This window comes from Mixophyes fleayi, chromosome 6 (assembly GCF_038048845.1).
Source record: "Mixophyes fleayi isolate aMixFle1 chromosome 6, aMixFle1.hap1, whole genome shotgun sequence".
In the NCBI taxonomy this organism is placed as follows: Eukaryota; Metazoa; Chordata; class Amphibia; order Anura; family Limnodynastidae; genus Mixophyes; species Mixophyes fleayi.
In genome coordinates this window covers 166,026,002-166,044,118 of record NC_134407.1, presented here as the reverse complement: position 1 = coordinate 166,044,118, position 18,117 = coordinate 166,026,002, and the positions used below count along the sequence as shown (strand labels likewise).

The 18,117-nt window shown below is 40.4% G+C and overlaps 1 protein-coding gene across 1 annotated transcript; it reads right to left on the bottom strand.

The window, feature by feature from the left end:
- Positions 1-4,057: 4,057 nt before the first annotated feature.
- Positions 4,058-12,497, bottom strand: PSMD3 (proteasome 26S subunit, non-ATPase 3). Its single transcript, XM_075177098.1, has 12 exons — positions 12,310-12,497; positions 10,960-11,150; positions 10,623-10,760; positions 9,810-9,946; positions 9,347-9,537; positions 8,539-8,642; positions 8,281-8,395; positions 7,611-7,730; positions 7,101-7,204; positions 6,315-6,470; positions 5,814-5,864; positions 4,058-4,705 (listed from the first exon to the last, which is right to left on the bottom strand). The coding sequence occupies exons 1-12, from the start codon at positions 12,425-12,427 to the stop codon at positions 4,628-4,630; spliced, it is 1,503 nt and encodes a 500-aa protein (XP_075033199.1). The 5' UTR covers positions 12,428-12,497; the 3' UTR covers positions 4,058-4,627.
- Positions 12,498-18,117: the final 5,620 nt, after the last annotated feature.

The following is an 18,117-nucleotide window of genomic DNA, read 5'->3' as shown; positions in this document are numbered from 1 at the left end:
GCAACTTGGACTTTTTGAAGTTGAGAATCCAACCGTGAAACTATAGAGAGTCTGGATTACTACTTGGATATGTCGTCTAAAGCACCTTTGGAGACTCTCTCATTAAAAGAAGAAGGGATGATTGTAATCCTCTTGGACTTTAGCAGAGCAGCCATGACCGGCATTGATCTCTGAAGATACGTGGGGTCGTGGCCAGACCAAAGGGAAGAGCCTGAAATTGTTAGTGCTGTGACCGAACCGCAAACCTCAAAAGGGACTGATGAGCCCTCTAGATAGGTACATGAAGATAGGCATTTTTGATGTCTAGAACCTCCATGAATTTTCCTTGTTCCATGCCATGAATAACCAAGCTCAAAGACTCGATCTTAAACCTGGGCACTGTGACATGGGTGTTGAAAGATTTTCAGAGTCAGAATTGGTCTGAATAAGCCCTTTGGTTTTAGCACGAGAAAAAGGTTGTAATAAAAACCCAAACCTCTTTGAGAATCCTGCACCGGAATCAACCCTTCCGGAATAAAGAAAGGATAGAATCGCTTCTCGTAAAACCAGTCGCTTTTGTGGACAAGTGGGAAGCCCTAAGGCAAAGAACTATCTGGGAGAAAGACCGAGCAGATCGATCTTGTATCCTCAATCAACTACACCCAAGCCCAGACATCGGTGGTAGACTGCAATCACTGATTCCAGAACAAGAAAAGACGAGCTCACACCACTGGCGACAGCGGAGGAGCAAAATGTCCGTCATGCGGACTGCTTGTTTGCAGGTTTCGCTACTGGACGTCAAGCCAACTAGGCCTGGCGCCCACGCAGCAAACCACCCCTAGGGGCAGGTGACTGGCCTGTAGAAGGACTGGGAGAAAAGTGCCCTTTCCACCTGTAGCTTGACTGATAATGGAGTGAAGCTGAGGTCCAAACAAAAGACCCCCAGAAAAAGGTATGGTCTCAAGAACCTTTTCAGACTCCCCATCAGCCTTCCAGGACTTAAGGCAGGCAGAAAATACGACGAGCTGAAACTGCAGAGGCAGAAATACGTGCACCAATCAGTTCCGCGTATGTAGCTGCCTCTCGTAAATAATCTATCGCCCTCTGAATTTGCTCCACTAATAGAAGCAATTTAGAGGAAGGCCTGCCTGCCTGCCGACAAACCTTGAAAACGGTGTTTTGACCAGCATTCTACTGCTTTGTTAATCCACGCAGATGCCAAAGCAGGCCTGAAAGAGGCACATGCTGCCACGAAAATGAACTTAAGGACGGCCTTAACCTAATGGTCTGTACCATCCTTAAGAGTGGCTATTTTAGGAAAAGGAATAGTAGTTACCTTGGCTAACCTTGTAACTGCAGCATCCACACGTGGAAGCGTCCACCATTTAGCAAAAACTTCAGGAGGAAAAGGATAAACCGACTTCAGTCACCGAAATACTTGGAACTTGCTATCTGGGGAAGTCCAAAGGCTCTGATAACAAATCTTCCAATAGGGAAGAAGCCAGGAAAAAGAAATATATATTTTTTTTCTTTTCCCGTGCAAAAAGAAGAGCTTGTGCAACATGAGGAACCTCTTACTTAGGAAAGTGAAGTACCTGACATACAGCTTGTATTAATTCCTCCACACTCTGGCGAACAGAATTAATCTCCTCCACAACCGAAGGAGCATCCATGTCAGATTCACCGCTAAATTAACTTCATTCTGGGAACTACAGTCAAAATCTGGCTTATTTTCCTGAAGTTGTGGCGCCATCCTCCTCCGTTTATGTGAGGAAGACGGTGCCGCAGATAGCAACATCCTCTTTAAGAGGAAGAAACCTAAACCAAACCCTGTACAGAGGATGCAATTCCCTGTACCCAAGCAGGCTGTACAGACTCCGCCAGGGAGAAACAGTCAAACCTTGACTTAGCGAACTGGAACCCATGTCAGTTGCTACAGTGCAAGCAGAATCAGAAGATGGAGCGACCACAGCCTGTGACAGCACCAACTGAGCAAGTTCAGTCACTGTATTGGATAGAGACCGAACTCAGGCATGTGTTGCCGTATGTAAAGCAGCAGCTGCTGTTCTACACGGTATGCTCTCTGAAAGCCGGCAGGATGCGCACAGAGCCTGCGTGCCCGACTGACCTGATGGTAGCTTTACGTGACAGACAGCCCAGGTGAAACTCAATATTGATGTAACACCAGCTTTACCACGCATGGTTTTTCCCCTTCTGACATGTTAACAGATGGGACAAAACACAAACAAAACAGTGTAATAAACAGTGTAACAAAACACAATATAAATAACAAGCAGCCCACAAAACTGAACAGAAAGTGAGCCTGCAATACAGCCAAAGCCCCACAGAGTAAAAATAATAAACTTTTGAAAATAAATCTCCAAACCTTTCTATCAGGACAGAAAAGGGGAGATAAAATGGCTGTTTATTCTGGTGTCTGCACACAAAGTAGTGAGAAACCACCATGTAGTAAGTGTAATAGAAGAAACACCACTCCCCCAGGGCCCAGCACTGAATTGGTAACATTCAAGAGGACAACACACTCAACCAATCCAGTGCCTAGCAGAGCTCACTGATAGTGACCCTAGCCTGACCTTGTCTCCTGAGCTAAAAATAGAATCTTTTTTTTTTTTTTCTTCCATAAAATGACTGCTTCTAGTAAGAAGCAGCCTGCTCAGGGACACACTGCGATTTTCTACCCCTCTCTCTCAGCACTGTGCTGGGAGAGGGTTTCACTTACCTTCTGCCACCCCTCCTCAAGCAGTGTCTGCAGTCTGTCAGATCAGGAGGACGGACACAGCCTGCAGCGACTGTGCCCGACTCCTAGGAAGGTATGAAAATGTTGGGAGAGGGAGACTTGCAACAGAGGCACCTCTCACAGCACCTCCGATCCCCTCCCTCCATACAGCGCTTACCGCGCGCTGCATACTGCAGATTCCTGCCATAAAATAATAAAAAGTAAAAGAAGCAGCCCAGACACAGCCTTTTCACCAGGCACTTAAACTAAACGGAGGCTGGACAGGAGGTAGGGTATAGAGGGGGAGGAGCTAGGGCTTAGTTAAACAGAAGTTAAAAGTGCCAGTTCGCTCTGTCCCTACTCTATACCCCAATGTCCCTGGTGTCCCCCAAAGGAAGACAAATTACATTTTGCACATATATAATGCAGCTCAGACTTGCCAGTGGGTCCGTCTGAAACATAAGGCAATGCTAGGTAAAGTGTCACAAAATAAATCCGTATCACATCCCTTTGATACATATATAATACAAAGTTTAATAAGTGCCTAGACTCCTAGTCCCACTTACTAAACCCTAATGTCAAGCAGTGTCCCCCAATGGTAAGAAAGAGAAAATATAGTTTTCCAGGAACTGAGGAAGGAGGCAGCTGTGTTCCACCCAAATAAGTAGTAAACGCTACACTGCTTGAACCCTGGTGATGAACGCCAGTGGTATCGTGCAAAAAAGGTAAAGAATCCCAAATGCTTATTTGTTTTCCTGTATTTTGACTACATGTTGCCACAGCTGGCAAGGAGTTTAGCTAGCACCAAACATCTGATCAAGCTGACCTCCATACTTAGTAAACATTCATCCCACACAAGCTACCTACCTTGTCCCTAGCTGTTTCTACTAAAATTCCAGCCTTTATTGTGTGGTGGTTTTATTATGTTCTCCTGTGTGCCAGCTTATCTGTTCCCACATCTTCCCTGCCATTTTGCACCTATGTGTCTTCTTCCACTTAAAGGTCATGAATCCTCATGTTCACCCCCTCTGCCTTCTATGAATGTTACCACTTTTCTCATGCCTCCACATTGTGTCTTTTGATCCTTGTCTTATCCATGTCAACTACCCTCCATTCTCATGTGGGCAGCCAAATAGCTGGCCACCCTAGAGAGCTGGCCACCCTAGAGAGCTGGCCACCCTAGAGAGCTGGCCACCCTAGAGAGCTGGCCACCCTAGAAAGAGTCTGTGTTATTCACATGAAACAAAAAAAAAACAAAAAACAACCCCACTTTTCAGACCTACCGCTTCTGCATGGCGGACAATACCAACTGTAATACTTAGACATAACAGCGGAAGACAATTTGGTTAGAAACAGCCTTTAATGAGTTACTAAAGAGCAAAACGAAGTCTTGATAAGCGTCATGTTACAGTCCTGTTCATTAAAATAAAAATAAGATGATGTACAAGATCCAGTTTGTAAGTTAATGACGCCTGGTCATTTGAGATCACACCAATCTTTACCCACATAATGGTAGAAATAGGCATATTAAAGTTAATGGCAGAACTTGTAAAACTAACCATGTGTTTCCTTGTGCATATGAACATAAACACAGAGAATGACATCATGTAGACTAAATTATGGGCTAAATTGAGGAAAATAAACCCAAAGTTCTAGGCGCAATAGTCGGTATTAGTAAGGACAAGTCCATAAATACATTATAATGGAGGAACTGGTGGCTCTGTTCGTCACAGTGTATATGAGAAACCTACCAATTCTTCACTGAACGGACATGCACTTGTGGCTGTTTATAAAATGGTTATTGTGAAGGGGAAGGGAGGGAGTAGTTGTACATGGAGAGGTTTGAAACCAAAACCAAATAAAACCCTGATATAAACAGAACATAAAGGTGAAAGATCACTAGAGTAAGGGTCATGGGAATCCATCGTCATCATCTTCAGCCATTTCTTTAGCAAATTCTAAATCCTGTTGCTCTCTCTCACGCCGTTCCTGTGGGAAGAGAGACAATAGGATAAGTGAGGAAGGGCCAGTGAGCAAAATAACTTTACAAGTTTACAAGACTTCCCTGAGCAAGCATGATAATGTAACTGAATGCATAGTCTATTGGGGATGTTGTGGGGCAGGTTAAAGGGGTTTTCTACCTTTGGAGGTTGATTGATACAACTACTGTTCTCCACATTCTGTACACTGATTATGGACCCACCATTTGCACTTGAGCAGCGGGCATCAGGAGATGGAAACATACAGTACAGGAGAGGAATAAATCCAACACACAAAGTGAAATGACCGCTGCATGCATCCTAGTCAGCTATCATTTCTACCTAAACTTTTACCAACTGGAGACTTACAACAGTGCTCCTGGAGAAACTTGTATCTTATAGCCATATGAGGACTACAAATGGTGCAAGAACAGACTAATCTCTAAACTGTGGCGTAGTGACTGATAAACAGCAGCCTAGGAATCTGAGTCTTTAGCGCTTTATGTATGGTGGTGGTAGGACTGAATACACAGCAATTCAAATAAACTGTATGTAAAGAGAGCATGGTAATAAAACTTACTTGGAGAAGCTATAAGTGACAAAATAGTAATAGTATGCAATGTAAACTAATCGCATTTCTAAAACAAGCTCTGCAGACTGACATGGAGACCACAAAGGGTCTGTAATACAATCTTGTACAGTAGACCAATCCTGAAGCAAATGGACATATAGGGGCATATTCAACTGACGGCGGGATCGCCGAAAATCCTGCGCTCAAAAAATATTACCGTTATTACGGTAATCCTGCGCGGGAAAACCGTTAATACGGTAATTTAATTGCTGGATTCCAGCTTGCAGCTCAGGGAAATCCAGCGAGATATTACCGTATTAACGGTAATATTTTTTGAGCGCGGGATTTTCGGCGATCCCACCGTCAATTGAATATGCCCCAAGTACAATATATGCTTTAGTGTCTGACAACAGTTTAACAGCTCTTTAATTGATGATCCAGCTACATGTAATAAATCATATCGTTGTCTACAACACACACATAATCCCTTCTCACACACTCCCACCACACAGTACTCTAATCATTGTTTCCTCTACATGATTCTCACCTCCGCAGACTCCAAGTCTTTGTTGTAGGATTTGGGAGGGAAGCGCATAGCCTGGAAAAAGAAGAAAAAAAAAAAAAGAGTGAAGAGGGCTTTATAGAACAAGTTCCAAATAAAATCTCAAACTGTCACATTTGACCATTACAATTCCTGTAAACTTAGAACTAAGAAGGAAAAACTGTCCTATTATGATTACAATTACAGGAAATATATAAGCCTAAACAGAACTAAATAAATCTACTTATGGTCAGGGTGGGTCATTTATAGGAAATTAATAGATGAACAAAATGAAGCATTAAGACAGACCCCATTAGACATCTTGAAGAAGCGGGCTGTTTTTTTTTAGCCTTCCATAACTGTAAACACCATGACAAAAATTATTTATTTCTTTATTCACAGTACAGCCAATTATAGTGGCCTTTAAGAAAGTTGTCATTATGAATAGGTTTGGCACTGAAGAGCTTAACTATTTAATGACAAAAAGTCTCCTCCCTGGGACCTTACCTTGACAGACATGTTGTGTATATCTAGACAGAATGAAATACGTTGGTGGAAGGCCAGCTGGGGCTCTCTCGTAGAGTAGATATCAGTCATCTCCTTAGACTGGACATAACCCTTCTCATGGTTAATACTGGCTTCAATTACTCCATCACGGATTGCCTGAAACAAATAAAAAACAAAAACACCAGCGTAAAAAGCAATGAGAGGAGTTATATATAGGAGAATATCATAGCTATGAACACAGTTATTTGGAATAAAAGCTCCATTAAGCATTGAAAACAACACTTCCGTGAATCTTGGCCTATGGTCTTGTCAGTTTTCTCAAACCGTTCTCTATGCAATTATATGAGATGATTGTTGCATCAATCTCCTGTGTGGTTTACATCACAAGTGCCCTGTACAGCTCATGTAAAATGTGAACATCCGGGTGAGAGGATTATGTGCGGCACCAAAGCTGTTACCATGCCTGAAATCTGTTCATGCATGGTAATAACATTTAGACGACCTACAACATCTATGTGCCTGTTTTGATGTTATCGATGTAGAATAGAGCAGTACATTACTGTCCAGGTGTCATGACATACACAAATGTACAAAGTTTAAATTATTGTGTAATGTCAGTTTCACATCACTGTCATTCTTATACATCCATATTGTTAACAATTGAGATCCTAGCTTGGCACCACCAATTTGTGATTGTACATTGTCTGTAAATGTAAAATTTTCTTGGCAAATGTGCTCCGGGACTACATGTCCACATAGTTAACATGCCCCTTCCTCCACACTCACTTTAGCGACTATGAACTCTGCATCCTCAGGACTGTCCAGCTGTAACTTCTGAGCAATGTCTGGCAGCGAGATCCGGGAGTACGACAAGCTGATCATGCGAACACCTAGAGCAGGGAATATGGTAAGAGACCATATGCACAACGCTTATTGCCTGTAAAATTATGTCAGAACAAATTCATCCCATGTTCTCTACAGTGAAATCTTTAAGGGTGTAACACTTTACGGAGTATCTGTAAACCCTGCTTGAAATTCTTCGTGGCAATTTATATGGTGTAATTAGAAAAGGAACACGTGTTAATTTAATCCCGTTCCCCTCAAATTTATACACACACATCAGTTTCCTAGCTGTACACCAGTATTTTACATATAATTTGACAGATATAACATTGACAAGGCTTGTACAGATCTATACACAATGCTGCATTTCAAGAATAAACTTTTATACACTACTGAAAAAGCTAGAAGTTGTTGCGCTAAAACAGTCGTTTTAACACTAATCCATCTACCTACCTGTCTTGATGACATTATGTCTCAGACGGATGATGAGTGTGTAGGTTCCGTCTGTCTGGAACTTCTCACAGAACTGATCTAGCACCTGATTGAATTTAGATAAGTTGCCTGTGCGGACAGCTGGGGAAGAGAATTAGTTTTAGGGAGCTGCTAATAGACATTAAGTGATAAAAAGCATTTACAAGATCTTATCAACCAAAAGTTTTGCATAATCTCCTAGTTTGTCAGGGATGTCTGTAGGCTACAGAAATATATAATACAACATTTTTCTCCTAGTAAAGGAAGTACCACTCTTAGTAGAGAAGGAGTGCTCACCACCATAAGAAGTGAATTTCAAAGCCTTTTTTTTTTTTTTTTTTTAGACAGCAGTAACATAAGAGAACCCCAAAATACTTCACCTATCCCCTACAACACCTGAAGTACCAGACAATTATAAAATAACTTAAGAAATGGGCACCAACAAGGTATGTGTTGGTATTGCAAAAGTATTAATGTGCACTTTTCACTTACACACAGCGGTCCTGTTATCAGTTAAACAAACAAACAAAGAATACAGCCTATGAATTCACTATGAACAAGTTATATATTAGAGACACATATGTTCACTATAATTATAAACCCCAGTTGTGCATATTAGGGGGGCTAGATTTAATAAGAAGGAAATATTCACCTTGAGTGAGCAGGAAATAAGGCATTAGAGACCTTTTCAATGAGTGCTGTCGGAACTGAAGACGGTCTGGGATTTCTCCCAACAATAGTTCCACCACGATCAGCAGCTTGTGGACCTGAGGACACATAAGGACAAGACATTACATCAGACATTCTACATCTAGCAAGTTTATAAGGAGGCAAGTAGGACACATGACATCTCTACATTACTGTCCAATGGGAACAAGACGTGTGCAAGATAACTCGGTCAAAGACTCACCGTTTGTTTGAAACCGACAGCTGTGTGTTGGGGAGCCTTTCTCAGAGCATTAGTCAAGGTTCTTCTGGCTTCAGAATATTCCAACTGAATAGCTTTAATGCGGCCTGAAAGAAGAGAATGCAACAACACATGCAGTTAGAACTAGGGAAATGGTGCACTTTGCTAGAGTATTATTTATAAATATTAAACAGGAGAAGTCACTGCAAACATTGTAAAGGCAACTTATTTGTAGTTAAACAAAATTAGCTTTAAGTTTAAAAATGGACTGTATATGACAGTGATGGGCAACACTGTCTTTTTGGAGGCCACATATGTTTGAGGAAAGCACAGGTGAAGACTCTACAGTAAGGACACATTTTGGGGAGAATGTCAGCACTTTTTACATACTTTTAAATTTGGGGCAGAGACGAAAGGAGCATGCTGACAAGTGGTTGTGAGCATTCATGAGAACAAACAAGATGGAGTCTGCACATTCTGATATAATCTGCCACCAAAGTGAATACAGTTTACTAAGACATAGGTGTACAAGCACATATGTCCCAATAAAATGTATACACTTCAGCGGAATGTGGAGACTCGATCTTGTTTCCGGTCATGACTACACCATTATTATACAATTTATAGCCCCCTTCCGCCAAACTCTATTATCCAGAATAAGTTCGTCAAAAATCCATCTTTTACAATTTCGGGACTTATCCTATTCTTTTTTCAGTATAAATGAAAACTATCTACTTCTTTACTTCCCAGTATAGCACGTTTCACCCTCCTTCTTGTAAAGAAAACAGATAAGCAGCCATATTCTCCTCACCTGTATAATACAAGTATCGGGCCCACTCATTGTTGTTTGCTTGCTCTGGGAACACAGACTTTGACACCAGTTTTTCGGCCTGGTCATACAAGTTGAACTGTAAGTAGTTTCGGAGCAGCAAGTTCAGCAGTGTGGCCTGTCCATCGGCATCATGCCGGAGTGTGGCTGTGCGGAGTCTTGCATGCAGGAAGCTGTATAATGTTATATTAATTAGCCCATGAACAGTTAAAACCATAAAACTGTAAAAACTGCTTCAATAAATAATTATAAACCTTGCTGAACATATACATGTTGTACCCTCATAAATAATGATCCACTTCCATGCTGAAGCACAAACTCACTAACAGGTGTAATTATGTGTATTTTGTACATTTTATATAGCATACAAAAAATAAGAAAAGTAAGGCCGGTATGCTATTGGTATAATAGTGAACAAGTCTCTTGCATGGAGCCCTCTAGTCACCTTCTGACACCTTCCAGCTTGTTAAGGAATTCATAGATACGAGAGTGGTAGTAATAGCACTTTGCCACTATCAAGTCCAGAGCTCGCCGGTTCTGGGGGCTGATCTTCTGCATCAAGTCATCTGACACTTTCTGAGCCTGAAAGTAAAATTCACGAGATGAAATGTTTGAATTAATGTTATTATTTTACTACTGCATAAATAACATTATCCTAACATACATGTCCTGTATGTGTTGTTGGAAACAAAGAAAACCCCATCACAAGAAACACTGTTTTGTTCTCACTTCTACAATACAACAGCAAGGGACACCAAATGATTGATATTTCCAGGCCATAATGCTTTTTCTGAAATTCTGCACAATTAACAAAAAGACTACTAAATTTAAATGCATACTTTAATTGCTTCAACAACCTACATCCTATTATAACTCAAAGCAGTATGTATTTATACTTGGTGTTATAAATGCTAAAAATTGAGAAAAATTATATAACCAGCCAGTGAAACAGATTTGGAATAGTGACCTTCCACAGACCAGTGGTTGAAATGTAGTATGATAGGTATTGCAGAACAAAAGATCACCATTTAGCAGTCCCATTCAAAATAAGCATTGCTGTGATTTACAGTGGAACAGGTAAAATATATTTTATAAAGTATAAATGTGAATTAGTTTCAGCAATTTTTAAGAGGCTTAAAGGGTACAACAAATGACGTCTGCAAAACTACCATACAAATTTGGCTGTCAGTAGAAGTTTAGGTGTTGTGGTAACCATTTCCCAGGATATCTGCAGCCCTAAAGCAAACTGTGCACTCACCTCGGTGTAGCGCTTGCTGTTCATAAGATAAATCACCAGCAGTAGCTGCAGGTAGGCTTCTATCTCAGGGAGCAGTGGGGCTGAGGCAGCCTTGCCTGTTCGTGGCCTGAACTGCAGATCACCTTCTGTGTCCATCAGCTGAGGCGTCAGGGTGAGTGAAAGAAGAAAAAAATTAGCCGATAGCGACCTACAGGTTGGATTTATATAACATTGTTAACTGTAGTGTACAGAACAACCTTTCTTGCCAAAATGAAGCATAACAAAATACTAGTGATGTGACGATTGACAAGCTGATAGGAATTAAGTAAATTAATACATTTCTATTGGTGGTTCTCACCTCCTCCAGGTAGCCGATTAGCATGTCACGGGTAGCAGGGTTGGAGGTGAAGAAGCCATTGATGGCTTTATGAAGGACATTGGGGTTAAGACGGCGGGATGTGGAGGGTAGAGCTCTCAAAGCACGTAGAACAAAGCGAGGCTCCTTGCCAGAAACTGCCTTCTCAATCTGCTTCACATGCTCCTTAATGTCTACCACAAAGAAAGATGACAAGTAAATATCAGAGCATATAGATTTATCTATTACATATACTAAGCACCACAACAATGTATGGCTCTGTTTATTAAAAAAATAATAAGAACACATTGTTTGATGGACACTCATTCAGTTTCCTTTAAAGTTGTGGCAAAATATTCACTTTGGAACACCTTAAAAATTCCGCCAGTGACTGAAATATTCTAATGTTCTCATATTTATTTCATGATGTACATTTTGCGAGTCCTTAAAAAAACCATCATAAATTGTGATAGAAAAATCATGGATTTAATTGCATTGTCCCATACATGGTTATTCATTTGGAAGATTCTACCAATAACATTTTTTTTTATTAACATTGCATCTAAGAGAATCACTCTGTCATTCTAATTGTTCCAGTCACGTGATTTTTTTTTATTATGGTATTATTCTTTATTTATATAGTGCCAAAACATTCTGCAATACCTCACAATCAGACACATAGAATATACAATGAACTTCTTATCAGCAACCAATAGGATAGTTAAGAGTACAAAGACATCGTACACCAGTCAATATAATATTTAGTTAAGTGTACACAATAGTTAATAAAATATTTAGTTAAGCCTACTGACACAGCTGAACAATTTCAAAGTCACTACTGCTTTAAACCAGCACCGGGGCAAGAGCCCACTTACAGCTACATCCCAGATTCAAAGATGGGATATGTTTAGAAAATAGAGCTGCAATTTTGTGACACTTGTGCTTTATATATCACTTTTTAGTTTATTTTTTTCCAGGTGATCTCAAGTTCTAATCATGCATTGTGAAGAACAGAATAGTATCAGGATGCATGAATACTGTTCTACATATAGAGTAGCTAGGCAATGGCTTTGAACATTACCTTCTAGTATTTTCCATTCTGGAAACAGATCAAGGATCACAGTTATTAACAAAAAAAAATCTATATGGCATATTTGTTCTTGAAGGCAGTCCTAGTGCATGTGCACACAGCTTACACATTGCTTTATGCTCGTTATGCAGAGCACAGGGTGTAATATATGGAGTGAGTCCTGTCTTCTGGACATGAATACGGTACACAGTGGATTTGATTTAGGGTAATGGGACAGATACAATAACATGAGACATATACATGAGACAATGGTGTATTTATACCCTCCAGAGTGACGCTGTCCAGCTCCTTCTTCCCCCCCTCCCCGGTTGTGGCCGCGGGCTCTTCCTCCTTCATCTCCACATCCACCGGTTCTCGCCGTTTTGCCGTAGCCTCCTTCATGCTGAGTACCCGGTGCCTGCTGAGGTTAATTTCCGCTTCCGGTCCGGGAATGACTAGCAAGTCTCTCGCTTAGCCAGAGCGCAAGGGATGCCGGGAACAGACGCGCAGGCTGAATAGTAGATTCCGAGTTCATCGATCTGTCCGCTGAGTCATGAACTAGGCTGGTGTACAAACAGTTGCCCTCACTACACTCTGAGTATACCCTGTACTCAGAGACCCTGTACTCAGAGTGCAGTGAGGGCAGCCTGACACACCGTGTGGTGTCACACAGCCGCCAACCCTCCTAAGTGTTCAAGATTTGTCTTTGGAATGTTTGTCACTGGTCTCCAACATTCACATACACAGTACAAGAAATCATGTTAGTATTGTGTACTGGACTCAATTCTATTTACTGGATGCTATAACATAATTATAATAAGCTTATAGGGATTGTAGACCTTGTATGTTTAACAAGACAGCTTTTTACATAATGATGCTACCTGCATTTTTCTTTCCTTTAAAATGTAATCTAATAGGCTGCTTAGCCAAGTCTTGCCCCCACCCCCTGGGCTAAAATATGCCAGCCAGCCAGTCCCTGGCACCCACTCATTATGTCACATGCAAAGACTTTTCTTTTCAGATGTTCTTAATTTATGTAATATTTCATTATAAAGACCCTTTAAAACAGTGTGAGCCAGCAAAGATGTTCATTCAATAAATCAGTAATCTGTAATCCATTATACAATTCTGCCTGGTAGGTGTTACCTTATCCCATACTTGCCTACTCTCCCGGAATTCCTGGGAGGCTCCCGAATTTTGGGGAGTCCTCCCGGATTCACCGAAGTTCACGGCACTGAATGGTGGGGCTTAATCGTGTCATTAAGCCTCGTCCCCACTATTCAATGCCATGAATTTCGGCATTTTATAGTGGAGGCGGGGCAATGGTGAAGCGACGACACCACGCCGCCTCCTACCCCCTGTCACATAACTTCTCCCCCGGGATCTCTCGAGTAAGACGTTTTGAAAGTTGGCATGTATGCCTTATCCCCTTACTGTATTTACCCAGAATTGTCTTATCAATGTTTGTTCCCAATTGTAAAGTGCTACGGAATTTGCCTGCGCTTTATAAATAAATGATGATGATGATACTGTGGCGGTGTTTTAACTAGTGTAAATACATTCTCCTGACTATAGCAATGTTTTGCAAGTTTCAGTATTGGTTGTAGATAAAACAATGAATCTGTTTCCAGAACAATTTGTATATCAAAACTTTTATTTAAGCTACATTTGGCTCTCCTTTCTAGTTTTACCCACCTAGAACTAGAGATGTTCACTGACCCCCGTGTTCTGGTTTTGGTTTTGGATCTGGATTAACTTCGTGTTTTGGTTTTGGCAAAACCACCCTCGTGTGTTTTGGTTTTGGATCTGTATTTTTTAGAAAAATAGCTAAATTATGCTAAAATCACATAATTTTGCTTGTTTTTTGTTCCTACATTATTATTAACCTCAATAACACTCACAGGTCACAATATGATGTTCATACACTTTCAAACAAAGACTGCAGCAGTTCTTGCCAGTGATAAGAAGGCCATTGTCATGCCAAGGCATAAGACCAAAAAATCCACCTCTTGTGTGTGAAATTATTTTTACCCAAATTCTGACAACAGTTGTCTAGACATTTGTAGCATTGTAAAGCCACAGTCAGTAGAGGTAGGGGCCTTAACCATCTAGGATCCTCATCCATGTTACGCCATTTGAAGCAAGTTCATGAAAAGCTCTTGGGAAAATCAGAAACTTATGCTAAAAAAATAACAACAAGCAGTCCATCATCAGCTACCTCCCTTCTCTCATCTAGAATCCAGCACCTGCAATCTACACCCCCAACAACTTCATCATCAATATCCTCACAAGTGAACGGAGTTAGTCCTGCATTCAAGTTGCAAATGCGAGATGACTCCTCCCGTATCTAGGATTCCTCAGAAGAATCCTTGAGCATTACTCCCACTGCTGCTGCTGCTGCTGCTGGGGGTGAATCTTCAACCCAGAAGCAGGCCAAGAAGAAGACTACTAGTAGTCATAGTTGCCAATTCTGCTTATAACAAGCTGAATTGGGCTTGTTTTTTTCAGAGTTGCAGGGTTTTTCTGGTGGTCGCGGATTGCGTTTTTTCGGGCTTCACAACATTTTTTTCAAAAAACTTTATTTCCTTGTGTAAGAGTGTACTGCTGGTCTCTTACGTGGGCGTGACCTCAAGTGTTGGTAGGTAAACTTCAGCGTTGGCTCCTCTTGGGGGAGCCTGTCTGTGTTGTATGCAGTAGATATGGAGACAGACAGAACATGATGTGTGCAGTTATGAGTGTAAAACTAGGGATATATTGTAGTGTACAGAGAAAACAAACCCCTAAAGTGCAGCTATAACTCCTGAATCTTTATCTTTATTTACTGTGACTGCAGAAACTGCTGCAGATCCCATTACTATTAATATTATCTTGATAGTTGTATCATAAATAAAAAAACAATTATTTTTTTGCTTTTTTGGGCTCTTTTTAGGATTGTTTGGGCTTGTTTTTTACTTAGCGGTTGCTTGTTTTTCATTTCAGAGTTGGCAACCCTGCTAGTAGTTCACAACAATTGAATGTTAAACAATCGTTTGCAAGAGGAAGCAAGTATGAAAGCTGTCACCCAGTTGCAAATTGGATCACAGACACCATGACGACTATGCTAGTATTAGATCTGCGTCCAATATCCACTATTAATGCAGCTGGTTTTAGACAGTTACTTGAGGTCTTCTGTCCCCGTTACCAAATTCCATTACGACACCATTTCTCTAGAAAAACTATTCCTCATTTCTACCAGAAGGTTCGTAAAAATAAAGAAGGGGTATTATGTGGCTTGAAGGTGGTGTAATGTCTGTAAGAGGGGTGAGTTATAGGAATATCCTGTAATTTATTACCTGATACAATATAAAAATGTTTTCAAATTCTAAATATTTGTAGAGCTCTGCTTTATGCCATATTAGGGGTAAAATGGAGAGTACTGACTAACTTCTATATAAAGGTCAATTTCTAATGAAAGTACATTTTTGTTCTTTCATAAATGTATTATTTTACTGAACTGTTCAGCTAACTTCAGCTACAAGTTCATAATTTTGCCTGCAGTCTTGTATATTTTCAGTTCACTACACATTTATGTAAATATATTTATAATGTAAGATTTTGTTAAAAAAAAATATTTATGAGTAGCCACAACCCCTTCAGTGGGACGAGCGGTTAAACAATATCGCTCAGAATCCCGCATTTGCATATATCGGCATTAACACCATTTCTGTGATCCTGGTCAATCTGGTTCTGCTCCTCACACGTCATTCCAATAGCAATAACCTGGGCCAAATTAGCATACTGATGGTAAAATAACACCAGTTCATTAATTCAGTCCAGGTTGGGAAACGCAGAACCAGACTGTTGTCAAAGTGTGTAAAAGGAGTTGGAATGGTATGGATGCAACATTTGGGGTGTTTGAATCTCCTCCATGCAAATTGCATATAGGAGGCACTAGATTTAGACAGAAATTGAAAAATAAGAACAGAAGGACTCAACCCAATTATTCAGGCTGAAAGTAGAATAATAGAATTTGTTTTCATTTAGGTTGTGTGTGGGTGGCTAAAATGGACACATATAGCTGCTTGATACTCAGGCCAAACAACTGTGTTACATGTTAGTGCAGTATTACAGCTCAAATAGCCAGATATTAGTATTACTATTAGATATTACTGCTGAACATATTTACAGGTGCACCCGAATATGAGACAATCAATTTTGTTGCCGTTTCTTTCAAATTTACAAAAAAAGACAGCGCTGAAAGAACCATTAATATATTCTGTTTATATAACACAGAGAAAAACAGAGCTGCAGTCAATATGCAATTAAAACGATTTGTTGATACTAACTTCATGCAAGAAGCATAAAAAGTTTAGATCGTAAAATACATTCAATCAGTGAATAAAACACATTATAGATATCAAAGATTAGGAACTGTGAATAAACTTTGTATTAACATTTACCAAGGCTTGCTATGCCTGAATGACATAGGAGTATGTTCAGTTCTCTTTTCAAGAAACCTCTCAGCTTAGTTCTGCTAAAATCAATCTAATGAGGTGGGTAGACTCTTGTGATAAATTAGTTTATACACAGCTAGTTCTGAAGTTATAGTTATTCTGTACAGTAATATATAGATATATTACTGAGGGGTCTATTTATCAAGACCCTACTAGAGGTGTCTTACCCCTCGCCAGGCCAGTTCAGGGTCCATTTGTATATGCACACCAGAACTGGAAGCCTGGACTTGGGTTTCCAGATTCAGATTAAACAAAATTGAAACCATAAAATTAGAAAAAAATGTATTAAAAAATAGAAACAATGCTTTGAATGATGGGAAATCTTTGCCGGAGGCCCCTTAGAAAAGCTACACATGGTGATACCTAGTGACAACATTCACTAGCCCAGGAGCTTTGCCAACTAGGAAGAAGCCCTAAAGCCCTAAAATCAAAGCCATTGTCTGCTGAAGGCTCCCCCCCCCCCCTTTACTTACTAACCCTATGTGGAGCAATTAAGCAGGACTCTCTTTCTGGAACTCCCACTTTCTCCTGATAATCACTGTCAAGGCTGATGAGAATAGAGTTTTGAGAATTGAAGCTGTCTGTGGGACAGTTAATTAAAAACCACCAAAATCGGAGGTGTGTGAGTGAATATAGTGCCTGATTGGCTGGAAAATGTCCAGTTCTTCACCACTTTCTGAATTCCCATCCATAAGAAATGGCTTACTGCTCCAGTCCTCCAGGTCTCCAGCCTGTAAGCTCCAGTCTTGCAAATTGAGCTGGTATGTCACTGATAGATAACATTGGGAGAAAAACGCACCAATTGTAGGTGTTTGTCCCAAAATGGTCAGTTCCTTATTTTTGGACTTTCAGTGTACAGTCCAGCAGAGTGCGCCAGAGGTACATTTTTAAAATACCCATAGACTCCAAGTTGCAATAAATAGCAAATGCCCTATTAACATGGCAAGATCCATTGAAACCACAATGTAGTTGGGTGCTTTAGCAACTTGTTCATAACACCCCAATACACACTTTGTTTTTATAACATTTGTGTTGGTGGATTGTCTTGGAAGTTCCTGTGCACAAGTCATCTTGTGATATCGCACCCACTGCTTAAGCCTAGCATAGGAAGAAGTGAAACTGTCAGTTAGTAATTTAAGGGAAACCAACAATAAAATCGCCCGGTGCTGTGTCTAGATTAACTTGACCTAAAGCAATTGTTGCCCAGTGCTTCTCTTCTGGATTCATTGCCTGAAGCGAGAATCTGGTTGTAGATTTACTGAACTGCAGGAAAGGAGACAGTGTAATCAAATTTATAAAAATAAAGAGATACAGTATGAGCATATTTCAGATGTTGGGCCTGAATCATTAAGGAAAGTTAAGAAAGAATTGAGTAAGTTTTCTTACTCAAGTTTTCTGGACAAAATCATGTTGCAATGCAAGGGGTGCAAATTAGTTTATTATTTTGCACATAAGGAAAATACGGTTTTTCCGAACCTTTAAATGACTGCAAACTATAACATCCGAATGGGCTAAACAGGTACAGTGCAAAATTAGGTCATTTACTATGGATATAGTGAAAATGCCGGTTTTAAAGGGACAATATTCAGACCTCACGAC

Excerpts from the sequence above, each read along its gene's own strand:
- PSMD3 (XM_075177098.1), bottom strand. The coding sequence starts at position 12,427 with ATGAAGGAGGCTACGGCAAAACGGCGAGAACCGGTGGATGTGGAGATG. Across the intron at positions 9,538-9,809 it reads AAGCTGGAAGGTGTCAGAAG|CTTCCTGCATGCAAGACTCC; the intron begins GTGACTAGAGGG and ends AACATTATACAG. Across the intron at positions 8,396-8,538 it reads CTGTCGGTTTCAAACAAACG|GTCCACAAGCTGCTGATCGT; the intron begins GTGAGTCTTTGA and ends ATGTGTCCTCAG.